Genomic DNA, 14,497 nt, shown 5'->3' with positions numbered 1-14,497 from the left:
ACTTTCAAGAGCAGGGGAGGGCTGACTTTTTCAAGACACAAAAAAACCCAGACACAGAAAGTTAGACAAAATAGGAGATAGAGAAATATGTCCCAAATGAAAGAACAGGACAAAATCACAAGAGAGCTAAGTGAAATGGAGATAAGTAATGTATCTGATAGAGAATTTATAGTAATTGTCATAAAGATACTCACTTGACTTGAGAAAAGAGTGGAGGACCTCAGTGAGACCCTCAACAAAGAGATTAAAAAACATAAGAAAGGAACCAATCAGGGATGAAGAACTCAGTAATTGAAATTAAAAATACACTAAATGGAATAAATAGTAGACTAGAAGAAGCAGAAGAACAGATCAGCAATCTGGAGGAGAGAGTAGGGGAAAGCAATCAAGCTGAACAGAGGAGGGAAAAATAATAATAATAAATGAAAATGGACTAAGAGAATTTAGCAACACCATCAATCATAATAACGTTCATACAGTAGAAACCCCAGAAGAGGAAGACAGAGAAAGGGGGCCAGAAAATTTATTTCAAGACATAATAGCTGAAAACTTCCCAAATCTGGGAAAGAAACAGAAATCCAGATTCGGGAGGCATAGAGACCCCATAACACAATCAACTGGAGGTCCACACCAAGACACATAGTGATTATAATGGCAAAGTCATGGTAAAGAGAGAATTGTGCAAGCAGCAGAAGAGAAAACAGTTACATACAAGGGATACCAGCTGATTTTTTCAGAAGAAACTTTGCAGGGCAGAAAGCATGATATATTCAAAGTGCTGAAAGAAAAAGACCTGCAACAAAGAATGATCTATTCAGCAAGGCTATCATTCAGAATAGGAGAGATAAAGAAATTCCCAGACAAACAAAACTTTAAAAGAATTCATGGCCACTAAAATAGCCTTACAAGAAATGTTAAAGGGGACTCTGACTGGAAAGGAAAGACTATAAGCAGAAGTAAGAAAAGCAGGAAGCACAAAAGCAGTAAAATTAAGTATATCCATAAAAATCTGTCAAAGACTCCAAAAAAGGATGTAAAGTATGACACAATGTACCTAAAATGTGGAGGGGAGAGGAGTAAAATTTCAGTGCTAAAAGCACTGAAGTGGGTTCAAACTTAAGCAACCATCTACTTAATAGAGACTGCAATATGAGGTCAGAAATGAGACCAGGATGTCCACTCTTGCCACTTTTATTCACGAATATTGGAAGGCCTAGCTACCACAATTAGACAAGAAAATAAAAGGCATCCATATTGGTAAGGAAGAAGTAAATCTAATGTAAATCTAATGGTAATCACAAATCAAAAACCAGTGATGGATATGCAAAAAAAAAAAATAGAAAGAAATCCAAGTATTTCACTAAAGAAAGTCAGCAAATCATGAACAAAAAGAGCAAGAGAAGAAAGGTTCAGGAGGAACTGCTAAAACAAACATGAAACATGCAACAAAATGCCAATTAGTACTACCCATCAATAATTGCTTTGAATGAAAATGGACTGTGCTCCAAACAGAAGATACATGGTGATTGAATGGATAAAAAAGCAAGACCTGTCTATATACTGCCTACAACAGACTCTTTTCAGACCTAAAGGCAGCTGCAGATTGAAAGTGAAGGGATGGAAAAGCATTTATCATGTGAATGAAAATGAAAAGAAAGCTAGGGAAGTAATACTCATATCAGACAAAATAGACATTAGAACGACTGTAACAAAAGTCAGAGAGATACTATATAATAATAAAGGGAAAAATCCAACAAGATGTAACAGTTGTAAATATTTATCACCCAACATGGGAGCACCCAAATACATAAAGCAACTAAAAACAAACATAAAGGAATTAATCAATAGTAGTACAATAATAGTAGGGGACTTTAAAACCCCATTGCATCAATGGATAGATCATCCAAATGGATAATCGTCAAGGAAAAAGAGGCTTTGAAGGACACATTGGACCAGATGGATCTAACAGATATATTCAGAACATTTCATCCTAAACAGCAGAATACACATTCTTTTCAAGTGCAGATAGAACATTCTCTGGAATAGATCACATATTAAGCCACAAAACATGTCTCAAAAAATTCAGGAAGACTGAAGTCATTTTTTTTTTCATGCATCTTTTCTGGCCACAACACTGTGTAATTAGAAATCAACCACAAGAAAAAAAAAGAACACAAATACATGGAGGTTATATAACATGCTACTAAAAAATGAATGGGTCAACCAATAAATCAAAGAAGAAATAAAAAAATACACAGAGACAAATGAAAATGAAACACAGTGGTCCAAAATCTTTAGGAGGCAGTAAAGGCTGTTCTAAGAGAGAAGTTTAAAGCAGTACAGGCCTACCTCATGAAGCAAGAAAAATTTCCAACAACCTGAGCTAGAAAAAGAACAAAAACCCAAAATGAATAGAAGGAAGGAAATAATAAAGATTAGAGAAAAATTAAGTGAAAAAGAAATTAAAAAAAAAATAGAACAGATGAATGAAACCAGGAACTGGTTCTTTGAAGAAAACAATAAAATTAATAAATGTTTAGCCAGATTCATGAGAGAGAGAGAGAGAGAGGACTCAAATAAAATCAGAAATGGAAGAGGAAAAATAACAGCCGAAACCACAGAAAGAACAAAGGATTTTAAGAGAATATTATAAAAAAATTATATGCCAGCACACTGGATAACCTAGGAGTAATTTATAAATTCCTAGAAACATATAAACTACCAAAACTGAATCAAGAAGAAGTAGAAAATTTGAACAGACTGATTACCCGCAGCAAAACCGAATCAGTAATCAAAACCTCCCAACAAACAAAAGTCCAGGATCAGACAGTTTCACAGGTGAATTCTACCAAACATTTAAAGATAAGTTAATATCTATTCTTCTCAAACTATTCCAAAAAAAGAGAATAGGAAGGAAAGCTTCCAGATTCATCATATGAGGTGAGCATTACCCTGATACCAAAACCAGATAAAGATATACCAAAAAAAGAGAGCTACAGACCAATATCTTTGATGAACATAAATGCAAAACTCATCAACAACAAAAGACTAGCAAACCAAATCCAACAATACATTAAAAAAAAAATCATTTACCACGATCAAGCGGGATTTAATCTCAGGATTACAAAGATGATTCAGTATTCACAGATCAATCAACGTGATACACCACCTCAACAAGAGAGAAGATAAAAATCATAAGGTCATTTCAATAGATGCAAATAAAGCATTTGACAAAGTGCAACATCCACTCATGATAAAAATCCTCAACAAAGTAGTTTTAGAGGAAACATACCTCAACATAATAAAAGCCATATATGAAAATCCACAGCTAACATCATACTCAGTGGTGAAAAACTGAGAGCTTTTCCCCTGAGGTCAGAAATGAGACCAGGATGTCCACTCTTGCCACTTTTATTCACGAATATTGGAAGGCCTAGCTACCACAATTAGACAAGAAAATAAAAGGCATCCATATTGGTAAGGAAGAAGTAAAATTTTAATTGTTTGCAGAAGATATAATACTATACATAAAAAACCCAACAGAGGGGTGTCTGGATGACTCAGTTGGTTAAGAAGCTGCCTTTAGCTCAGGTCATGATTCCAGGGTCCTGAGCTTGAGCCCCACATCGGTCTCCCTGCTCAGCAGGGAGCCTACTTCTCCCTTTCCTTCTGTATACTGCTCTGCCTACTTGTGCTATCTCTCTGTCAAATAAATAAATAAAATCTTAAAAAAAAAAAAAAGAAACCAGCAAAGTCTACCAGAAACTGCTAGAACTGATAAATGAATTCAGTAATGTTGAAGATATAAAATCAATATACAGAAATCCATTGCATTTCTATACACTATTAAGGAAGTAGCAAAGAAATTAAGAAAACAATCCTATTTACAATGGCATAAAAAATGATAGAATATCTAGGAATAAATTTAACCAAGGAGGTGAAAGACCTGTACTTTGAAAATTAAAACATTCATGAAAGAAGTTGAAGATGACACAAAGAAATGGAAAGGTATTCTGCGCTCATGGACTGGAAGAAAAAATATTGTTAAAATGTCCCTACTACCCAAAGCAATCTACAGATTTAATGCAATCCCTATCAAAATACTATCAACATTTTTCATAGAGCTAGAACAAACAATCCTAAAATTTGCATGAAACCATTAAAAAAAAAACCAAATAGCTAAAGCAGTCTTAAAAAAGAAGAGGTCTCACAATTGAAAAACTGGAGGTATCACAATCCCAGATTTCAAGATATACTACAAAGTTGTAGTAATCAAAACAGTGTGGTATTGGCACATAAATCAATGGAACAGAATAGAGAGCATAGAAATAGTTGATCTTTGACAAAGGCGGCAAGAATATGCAATGTGAAAAGACAGTCTTTTCAACAAATGTTGGGAAAACTAGATAGCTACATGCAAAAGAATGAAACGGGACCACTTTCTTAATGCTATAAACAAGAATAAACTCAAAAATTGATTCAGGACCTAAATGTGAGACCTGAAACCATAAAAATCCTAGAAGAGAACAAAGGCAGTAACTTAATTCACATTGGCTGAAGCACCTTCTTTCTAGATAGGTCTCCTGAGGCAAGGCAAAAATAAACTACTGGGAATACATAAATATGTTATTTATATTTATTGGGAGTAAACTGCTGGGAATACATAAAAATAAAATCTTCTGCACAAAAAAGGAAACAATCAACGAAACTAAAAGGCAACCTACTGAATGGGAGAAGATATTTGCAAATGACATCCAGGAAAGGGTCAGTATCCAAAATGTATAAAGAATTTATACAACCCAACACCAGATACACAAATAATCTAATTTAAAAATGGGCAGAAGACATGAACAGACATTTCTCCAAAGACAAGCAGATGGCCAATAGACACATGAAAAGATGCTCAACATCACTCATCAGCAGGGAAATGCAATCAAAAACACAATGAGATATCACCTCACACCTGTCAGAATGGCTAAAATCAAAAAGACAAGAAACAAAAGTGTTGGCTAGGATGTGAGGAAAAAGGAATGAAGGCTTGTGCACTGCTGGTGGGAATGCAAATTTGGAGCCACTGTGTGAGGAAGTATGGAGACTTCTCCAAAAGTTAAAAATAGAACCCCTCTACTATCTAGAATTGCACTACTAGGTATTTACTCAAAGAATATGAAGAGACTAATTTGAAAAGATATATGCATTGCTATATTTATTGCAGCATTATTTATAATAGCCATACTATGGAAACAGTCCAAGTGTCCATCCACAGATGAATGGATAAAGAAGATGTCAGTCCACAGAAGAATGGATGTGTGTGTGTTAAAATGTGTTAAAAATGGCAACATTTCTTTCTTTTTATGACTGAATAATACTCCACTGTGTGGAGTATTATTATATATATCACATTATATAATATATATCACATAATATAGTATATATATTATATATATATCACATATATAAGGATATATGTGATATATATAAAAGGATATATGTGATATATATAAGGATATATGTGATATATATAAAGGCAAAAGAAGACAAATCAAAAAAAGACTCTTAACTATAGAGAACAAACATGGCTACCAGAGAGGTGAAAGGGATTGTGAGTGCCCTTACTGTGATGGGCACTGAGTAATGTACAGAATTGTTGAATCACTGTATTGTACACCTCAATCTAATATAATACTGTATGTTAGCTATACTAGAATTGAATTTTTTTTTAAATAAAGTTGAGAAATTAGCTTTTTTGAGTTTTTCCAATTAGCTGTTTTTGGTACTAATACATTACTTATTAGTACGTTATTTGCAGAAACTGTGAGTTCTGCCTTGAGTTTTTATTATTGTTGTGTTTTTCTCTGTTAGCCAAGTGATTTCCTTCACCTGCCCTCTTGTAGTTCTTTTTCTTTTGCCACCTTATCCTCACTAAAGAGGACAGATGGAAATGGAGACAATATGTTCAGAAAAGAGCATCCAGTTACAAAAGAACACTTACAGTAGCATTTCAGTTTTAGTGATTTTCTTGTCCCATGGCCAGTTTAACTAGCCTGAATAGTAATTGGCAAGATACAGGTAATAACAACTAATCGGTTCTTCTCAGAACCATCGTGAGTCCTGTATTCATAAAGTTCAAAGTTTTGTTTCTAATCTTTCCTTTGTAGATTCAATTTCAGTATAAAGCATGTAAAATCATTGTAATGCCTGAAAGTCTGAATTATTGTATATTTATTTAATTTTGAGGAGCTTAGTTTGCTAGTAAATGGGGGACATCCTTTGCAGATGGGGAATCACTTTGAATTCAATACTGGGTGGATTAATGGATTTCATCAGTGATGTATCAGATGGACTAAAATTAAGTAAATTTGGTAGATGCAGTTGGTTTAATATAATTGAAAACATACTAGTTAAACCTAAAGTTTACAGACTTCTTGAGGAATAGTCACTGAAGCTTTAATGTTAATATTTTAAGATGGTTAAATTCAATGTTCAGCTCTTTTTTGTGTTTTATTGTTGCAGCACCTTAAATTCAAGGAAACAAATCTTGTCATGCTGCAGCAGTTTAATGCCCTAGCTCAACTGCGCCGTGTCGACCAGTTGACAATTGATCCGCAAGGAAATCCAGTTGTCAATTTCACACTCTGGAAATACTACGTACTGTTTAGGCTGAGCCATTTTAGTATGCAGAAAATAAATGGAACAGAGGTAAGCTAAATATAAGCTAGCTGTAGAATCAAAATATTCCTTTTTAGGAGAAGTAGCCATAATAATGGTCAGGAAATTCAGTAATCATGAAAGAACTTTTGAGAGATATTATGAATTTTCCCCAAATCTTGACATTTACAATGTTAAAAAGCTAAAAATCAATCAAAAAAACTTCTAAAGCACTAAACAGACTTTAAAAATAACAGCCAAATCATGCTGAATAGCAAATGCTTTTACTGTTCCTTGTAAACATTCAGAAAAGTAAAATATCGGTAGGATGACAGTTCAGAAAAAAAGAAAAGAACACCTATGTAGGTAGTATGATCTTAGTATTCTTCAAAGTGTTTTGCAAACTGCCAGACACATGAGAAGGATGGGGAAGTAGTACGCAAAGGCCAGCTGATAAAGTCATGGTAGAGGGAGGAATAAAGTGAGAAAAGAAAAAAAACAATGTATGCAGGGAAAGAAGAATAATTTTAAAAGAAAAGATGAGAAGGAGAAATAAGGAAGAAAGGAAAAAGAAGAGAAAGTAAAAATGAGAAAAAAAGGAAGTAAAACAAGCGTATGGAAGTGTCTGGACTGCTTTGTTAATAGTTTATAACAGCGGCCTCTGGATTACCTGCTCTGTATAACCCAGGGCTGGAATATTATTAGTGAGAGGTTATTTTTCAGATTGATTTTGCTAAGCTTGTCGCAGGAATAATTTTCCTGCTATCCAAGACCATGTTCTCTAAAAACTATTTTGGAAGAAAGGAGAGAAACTATACCTCTTCCTCTCCTGTGGAACTCCTGCACTGAATTTAAATAATCCTCCAAAGAAAGAAGTTCTCTAATATGACTGTTAATATTATTACAATTATCTCTTAAAGTCAGAAGACCTCCTTATTATAAAATGAGCTATAATCAAATTTGCCAGCATCATGATAATAGCAACTGTATTTCCTTGCAGCTGATGCTCTATAAGTACCTCTGGCCTAGCATTCTAAAAATCTATTAGAGTGTTAAGAGACTGGAGATCTCCGAGTCAGTGTACAAGTGAAATTAGCATCAACCATGGTAGGCTCATGAGTAAAATGTGGGACAAATCTGGAACCTTCAGACTACTAATTTCTCCAGCTAGTTCCCAAGAGATTTGTTTCAGTCTTGTGTACTCTTGTGTATCCTCTTGGTACTTCCCAGAGAGGTTGTGAGTCATTGATCAGACCTAATAATTAGTCCCAAAGTTTTCCAAAGCTACCTTGGTCTGGAAGTAGAATAGTGATTTTGACTATGGGTGAGTGTTCTCCTTCATTAATGGCCAAACTGTTGACCCCATTAACCTCAGTAGTATATTTACCCAGACATGGATCACTACTAGAGATGTACTAAGTATGATAGAACCTTGAAATAGGAGGAATGGTGCAGTATAATTACATAAATAAAGAAGAATTATAAAGAACCAATACAACTTCTTCTAATTTAAAATATCAATATATCAAATATCAATATAACTTCTTCTGATTTAAAATTTCCTAAAATGTCAATGCCCAGGATATTTGACCCTTTTTTAACAGTCTAAAATAAAGCTGCTTATCTCAACCTTGACAATATGTAGTAATATTATACTATATATCTACATCTCTTCGTATATGAGAGAGAATACTATTGCTTGCAGAAGAATTAAATTTGAATTGTGTGCATCAAGAAGAAAAGATGGAGTAGTGGCCTGCACTGGCCACTAGGTGACTATGTTAGACCAAGTAACTTCATTGTCAGCGGAAGGAAAGACCTGAGCAAACAGCAACCTCCTTAACTCTGAAGGTCTTAGGAAAAGTGTGAGACTGTACTGAGTCATGTGTGTAAGACGCTTGGGAATTGTGGGTTTATTTTTTGGAGCAGGCCTGTGAAATATATTACAGCTAGTATTAGTGAATGTTTTTAAGTTCCAACATTTGACTATACCAAGGTTTCTCCACCTCAGCTCTGTTGACATTTGGGGCCAGGTAGTCCTTTGTTGTGGGGGCTGTCCTGTGCAATGAGGATGTTTAGGAGCACCCCTGACTTCAACCCTCCAGTTTCTAGTAGCTCCCCTCTGCCAGCTGTCATAACCAAAAATGTCTCCAGACATCGTCAAATGTTCTCTAGGGGCCAAAATTGCCCCTGTTCGGGAACTATTGATTATGTAGACAAATGAATAGTATTTAAAATGCAAGGACAAGCAACCACATCTTATATTAAAGAAAATAGCCCCAGATATTAATCCAGGCCCCACTTTTAGCTTTTAATACCTTCTTGGTTAACATGGGGATAAGCCCTTAAAAAGAATACCTGTGACCGTTGTTCCTTGTGGAGAGCAAGGTAGGCATAATTTTAGAATGAACAGGAGTATCCTTGCTTATCTCATGTTCCATCTCTCAGAAAGGGACATGTTATTCTTACAGAAGCAAGGTATGAACAAGATCTTGGCTTACCTTTGACACATTATTACAGTGAATCTATTCCATTGACACTTGAGAATTTTCCCCCTAAATCATTCTACTCCAAGAAACTGTAGGATTTCTGAAAAAAATTCATTAAGAATTTAAGTTGCCTCAAGTATAATTCTCAGGGAACATTGCTTGAGTCAGAGTGAACTCGTCACCTCGGTCATCCTCCATCACTACAAGCCACATTTGTACATCTTCATTTCAATTAAGTTCAGGAAGAAAGAAATGTCAATGAGAACTCTCTCTTGCAGCCCAGGAGAAGGTACTTCCCCGGGCTAAAAGAAAATACTTAGAAATTTCTTTGGAATTGTGTTAATTGTATCAAGCTAGAGGCAGTGTCATTTTGACCCCTCTCCATTGTATCTCTTCAGGTGACACAGAATGATATGATAATGGCTGAAAGGCTCTTTGGAATCCTAGCACATGTCGCATCTTCTGAGTTACCCCAGTACCGTCTGATTTCAATTCTGGGTGATGTCAGGTAATCTTTAATTTCTATCATTTTTATGAAATTTCTGTTGCACTAGAAAAGAGGGATAAATTCCACATACCTCTTAACTGCCACTTGTGCATCCCACAAACATTGATCCTAAATTGTCTTATGACTTGCCCTCTTCCAAGTGTTGGGGTATAAAAATGAATAAGACAAAATTCTTGCTCTTGTGTGGCTTATAAACTAATAATTTAAAGATATATGTAAGTACTTATAATGTGAATGCTTCACATTTCAGAGAGGGCTGTAGGAGTGTAGGAGAGACCAACAGCACTTTGGAAGAACGTAAGGGAAAACTTCACAGAGAAGATAAAATTTTATCTAGCTCTTCAGAAATGAGTTTTTCAGGTACAGGATATAGGCGAAGGAGATCTGCAAAGGTGCAAAAAATTGTAACAAGTTTAGAGTAATTGGAGCATGGGATAATTGTGAATAGTGAACAGAAATGAAGCTAGAAGATTTTGGTCTGATTTTTGAAGAGTTTTGCAATCCATTGAAACAAAATTGAATACTTGGGCTTTGTAATTAGACACAACAGTCATGTGATTAGATGTACATTCTAGAAAGGCTGCCATTTGAGTAGACCGAGATGGAAGGACTGGAGACCAATGAAGAGGCACTTGCACCCAAATGTTTATAGCAACAGTGTCCACAATAGCCAAACTATGGAAAGAGCCTAGATGTCCATCAACAGATGAATGGATAAAGAAGATGTGGTATATATATATGAGATATATATATATATATATATATATATATATATATTTATAGTCTATATATATGATGGGATACTATGCAGTCATTAAAAAAACGAAATCTTCTCATTGCAACAATGTGAATGGAACTAGAGGGTATTAATGCTGAACGAAATAAGTCAATCAGAGAAAGACAATTATCATATGATCTCCCTGATAAGAGGAATTGAGAAACAAGATGGAAGATCATAGGGGAAGGGAGGGAAAAATGAAACAAGATTTACCCAAAGAAGGAGATAAACCATAAGAGACTCTTAATCTCAGGAAACAAACTGAGGGTTGCTGAAGGGGAGGGGGTGGGAGGGGTTACATGGCTGGATGGTGGATGTTGGGGAGGGTATGTGCTATGGTGAGAGAGGAAAAAAAGAAAGCATGGGATGATAATAGAAGAGCAAAGTTGAAGAAGAAACCAAGATTGTTGAATAACATTTTACACTAATAAATTGGGGTGTGACCAAAAAAAAAGAGGCTCATTATAGTCCAGGAGGGAGATTTTGAAGGCATGAACTAAGACAGTGAGAGTGGAGAAGAGGATAATTTGAAAAATACTTCGAAGAGTTATACCTGACAGAACACACTGAGAAAATGCGCATGGATAGAAGGACAAAAGTTAAGGATGCTGTGTCTTTCGTGATTTAGTTATAGATAAGAGAATTCACTCTGGTAGAATAAGTAGGAAATGACTGATATACAAGGAATTCATTGTCTATAAAATCATCGGAAGGGCCAGGGAAGCAGTCTTATGACTCCCAGAATGATACCACAGAACCAGCCCACCAAGGAAACGGCCAACCTGTGCTGAGGGAGCTAGCGGGTCGGAGACTGTCATCCCAGTTGCAGCCTCTGGGATCATACACTCTCACTACATGGGGGATCAGGAAGTTCCCCACTCCTGTCCCCAGAACTTGGTTATAGAATTTACAATTACAAATTTGTAATTTGTACCCCCCAAAATGGAAATCTTTGTGCTACTTCTACCTCCCAATTGGCTCAGTTCTGATTTCAGATCGTACCCACGTGTGTCTGATTGGTAGACTCTAAATCCCATAAAAAACCCTATGGAATCACTTGAGAAAAAAGTACTGAAGGAGGGACTGCTACAAAATGAACAGGAAGTGTGACAAATAAGAAGCATTGAATTCAAAAACTGATGGTGTGGAGCTAAGTAACAATTAGAGGGAAAAATGAAACAAGATGAAACCAGAGAGGGAGACAAACCATAAGAGACTCTTGATCTTAGAAAACAAACTGAAGGTTCCTGGAGTGAAGGGGAGTAGGAGGGATGGGATGGCTGGGTGATGGACATTGGGGAGGGTACGTGCTATGGTGAATGCTGTAAATTGTGTAAGTCTGATAAATCACAGACTTGTACCCCTGAAAAAAAATACATTATATGTTAATTTTTAAAATATGCTCATAATTAAGGAATTAAAAATTAAAATAATAAAAAATAAAATATGAATCTAAAAATTATACCTATCAAAAATATTAATGCATAAGGAAAAATTTAGTGACCCCAAAATAAAAATCCCAGAAATTCCTAAGGGACAGGAAGTTAAAATTTCCTAAGTTTTTCTTCCCCCCTTAGGAGTAATAATAGTTACTAATTAGCACCAAAAGTTAATGAAAAAATACATTTTTAACTGTGTATATTTAAATTTTAAGGGCTACTAGTAGGAAGAAAAGCTATATGTACAGATTCTAAACCACTAAAGAGAAAAAAGTTCAACAAAATCCTGGAAGAGAAGAAATAAGAAAAATAAACATGTTAGTTATAATAAATATTAATGAATGGAATTTTCCTATTAATAGATAGTGGCTATCAGGGTTAAAATTGAGTTACATGTTGTCTTTGAGACATACTCCTGAAGAAGGCTATATATAAAGTTTGAAAATAAAGGGATGAAACTATATAACAGGGAAATGCCAACAACAGCAACAAACAAATCTGGGAATATTAGTATTAGTGATAATAGAAATGATGACCAAAAGCTACAATCTGCCAAAGAATATGATAATTATGAAACTTAATGTAACTAAGATCCTAAATATATCAACAAGTACAAGTATACATTGACAAATTCACAGTTTTTGTGATAGGTATTAATCTAATCAGTAGATCAAATAAACAAAAAAAAGAAATATGGAGGATTTGAATAATAGTTAATGCATTTTATCAAATAAATGTACTTATAATTTTATTGCCAGATTCTTATTCCCAATTTGAAACAAATTCTACTCAAACACCTATGAAATGTCTACAAAAATTGGACATATATTAAACTCAAAGAAAAACTCCATGGTTCCCAAAAAGCATACTTAAACAGATCACTTTCTCTAGTCATATCATAAAATTAGAAAGTAATGAGCCAAAATTTTACCCAGTTGAAATAGGAAACACAAAGAAACAGGAGAACCAGTTTCTCAGAAAACAAAATACAAGTGCCTTTAAACTTAAAAAAAGACGTTTAACCTCAATCAAAGTCATAGACAAGAAAATGGAGTCAAGAAATTTGTAAAGCTAAAGCAACTTTTAAAAAAATAAAAAAGAATAGTTGACTAGTAAAAGCAAAAATAGACTCTTTATAACAAGTTTCTAAGGAAAATCCAAGAACTCAAGTATTAAACTTTTTTTATAGCTAATCAGAATATATAACAAGGAAACCAGATACTATATTAGCTTAAAAAAATTGACATTTCTTCATTAAAATAATAAATTCTTGAAAATAGTATTAGAAAAGTATCCCATTTATCGAGACAATAATAATAATATCAGGAAATCCATCTGATACAATGTAACTATGAAGTAAACAATGAAATAGGAATTTTAAAAAGGTCTAAAAATGGAAAGATGTACATTGTTAATGAATTCTGAGGCTTAATAAAAATTTCAATTTATTTTTTTTAAGATTTTATTTATTTATTTGACAGAGAAGACAGTGAGAGAGGTAACAAGAAAGGAGAGTGGGAGAGGGAGAAGCAGGCTTCCCGCCTTGATCCCAGGACCCTGGGATCATGACCTGAGCTGAAGGCAGATACTTAACAACTGAGCCACCCAACCACCCGTCCCGAAAATGTCAATTTATTTTAATTAAATCATGTAGTTATTGACTTTCTAATCAACAACCCCAGTATGGTATCTCAGTAAACTGAACAAGATAATTTTTGTATCCTAGGAAGGCATTCATCACCTCAAGTTTATAAAAATATTCTACTATACTTTTCTAATACTTTCTAAGTTTTGACACATTTAGCTCACAAAAATTTTAAAACTTTTATATGATAAAAGACATCATAAAGTCAAAAGACATGAACAGAGAGGGAGAATGTATTTGCAACACATTTAACAGATTTAAGAAGTCCTACAAATTTAGTAAGAAAAAGACAATCAACATGAAAGTAAAAGCAAAGGATATAGAGACTTTACACACACACACACAAAGGCCAAATATTATAAAAAATGATCCAACTCACTTGTAAAAGAAAAGTAAAAATTAAATTAAAACAATAAGATTTCATTTTAGTTAATGGGATCGACTAAAAAATTTAAGAACTAATAATAATAGGGATTTATTACTATTCAGAGAAATATATACTCTACACTATTGGTGGAAGACAATGCAGACTTGTGAAGGAAGTTGTTTAGCAATATCTGCCATATTTTTGAACCCAGAAGTTCTAGTACTAAGAATATAGCCTATTGAAATGCACATACATGGGCACAAAAAACTTAGGTATAGGCTGTGATTATTTTATTGTTTGTAGTAACCCAACTTCAGAAAGTAATTAAATGCCTAACAATAGGGAAAGTTAAATAAATCATGATACTTCTAAACTATAAATGTAGTATCTATATAATACTATGTACATTATGGTCATTTTAAAACTATAGAAAAAGAAGAAAAAGAAAAAAAAGATTAAAGTAGATTTTCTGTTCTGATCTGAAATGATCCAGAGACAGACAGTATATTAAATAAAATAAAGTATAAAAGAGTATTTATATTATGACCTGATGTTATTTTTAAAAGCAACAAAATTAATGTTTATGTATAAATATGGAGACATAGAAAGGGAGCTAAAAAGAT

General features: G+C 34.1%; 1 protein-coding gene across 4 annotated transcripts in view; it reads left to right on the top strand.

Moving 5' to 3' along the window:
- The window catches only part of LRRC49 (leucine rich repeat containing 49), a 162,729-nt gene that overhangs the window by 131,170 nt on the left and 17,062 nt on the right, over positions 1–14,497 (top strand). For all 4 annotated transcript variants that reach the window (XM_044229963.1, XM_044229962.1, XM_044229961.1 and 1 more), the window contains 2 exons: positions 6,514–6,699; positions 9,536–9,645. In XM_044229963.1, coding sequence (XP_044085898.1) covers positions 6,514–6,699; positions 9,536–9,645 — 296 coding nt within the window. The remainder of the gene's footprint in view (positions 1–6,513; positions 6,700–9,535; positions 9,646–14,497) is intronic.

Source organism: Neovison vison, chromosome 13 (assembly GCF_020171115.1).
Source record: "Neovison vison isolate M4711 chromosome 13, ASM_NN_V1, whole genome shotgun sequence".
NCBI lineage: Eukaryota > Metazoa > Chordata > Mammalia > Carnivora > Mustelidae > Neogale > Neogale vison.
Note: the sequence above shows the minus strand (reverse complement) of the source record. Positions and strands in the feature narration are given on the sequence as shown.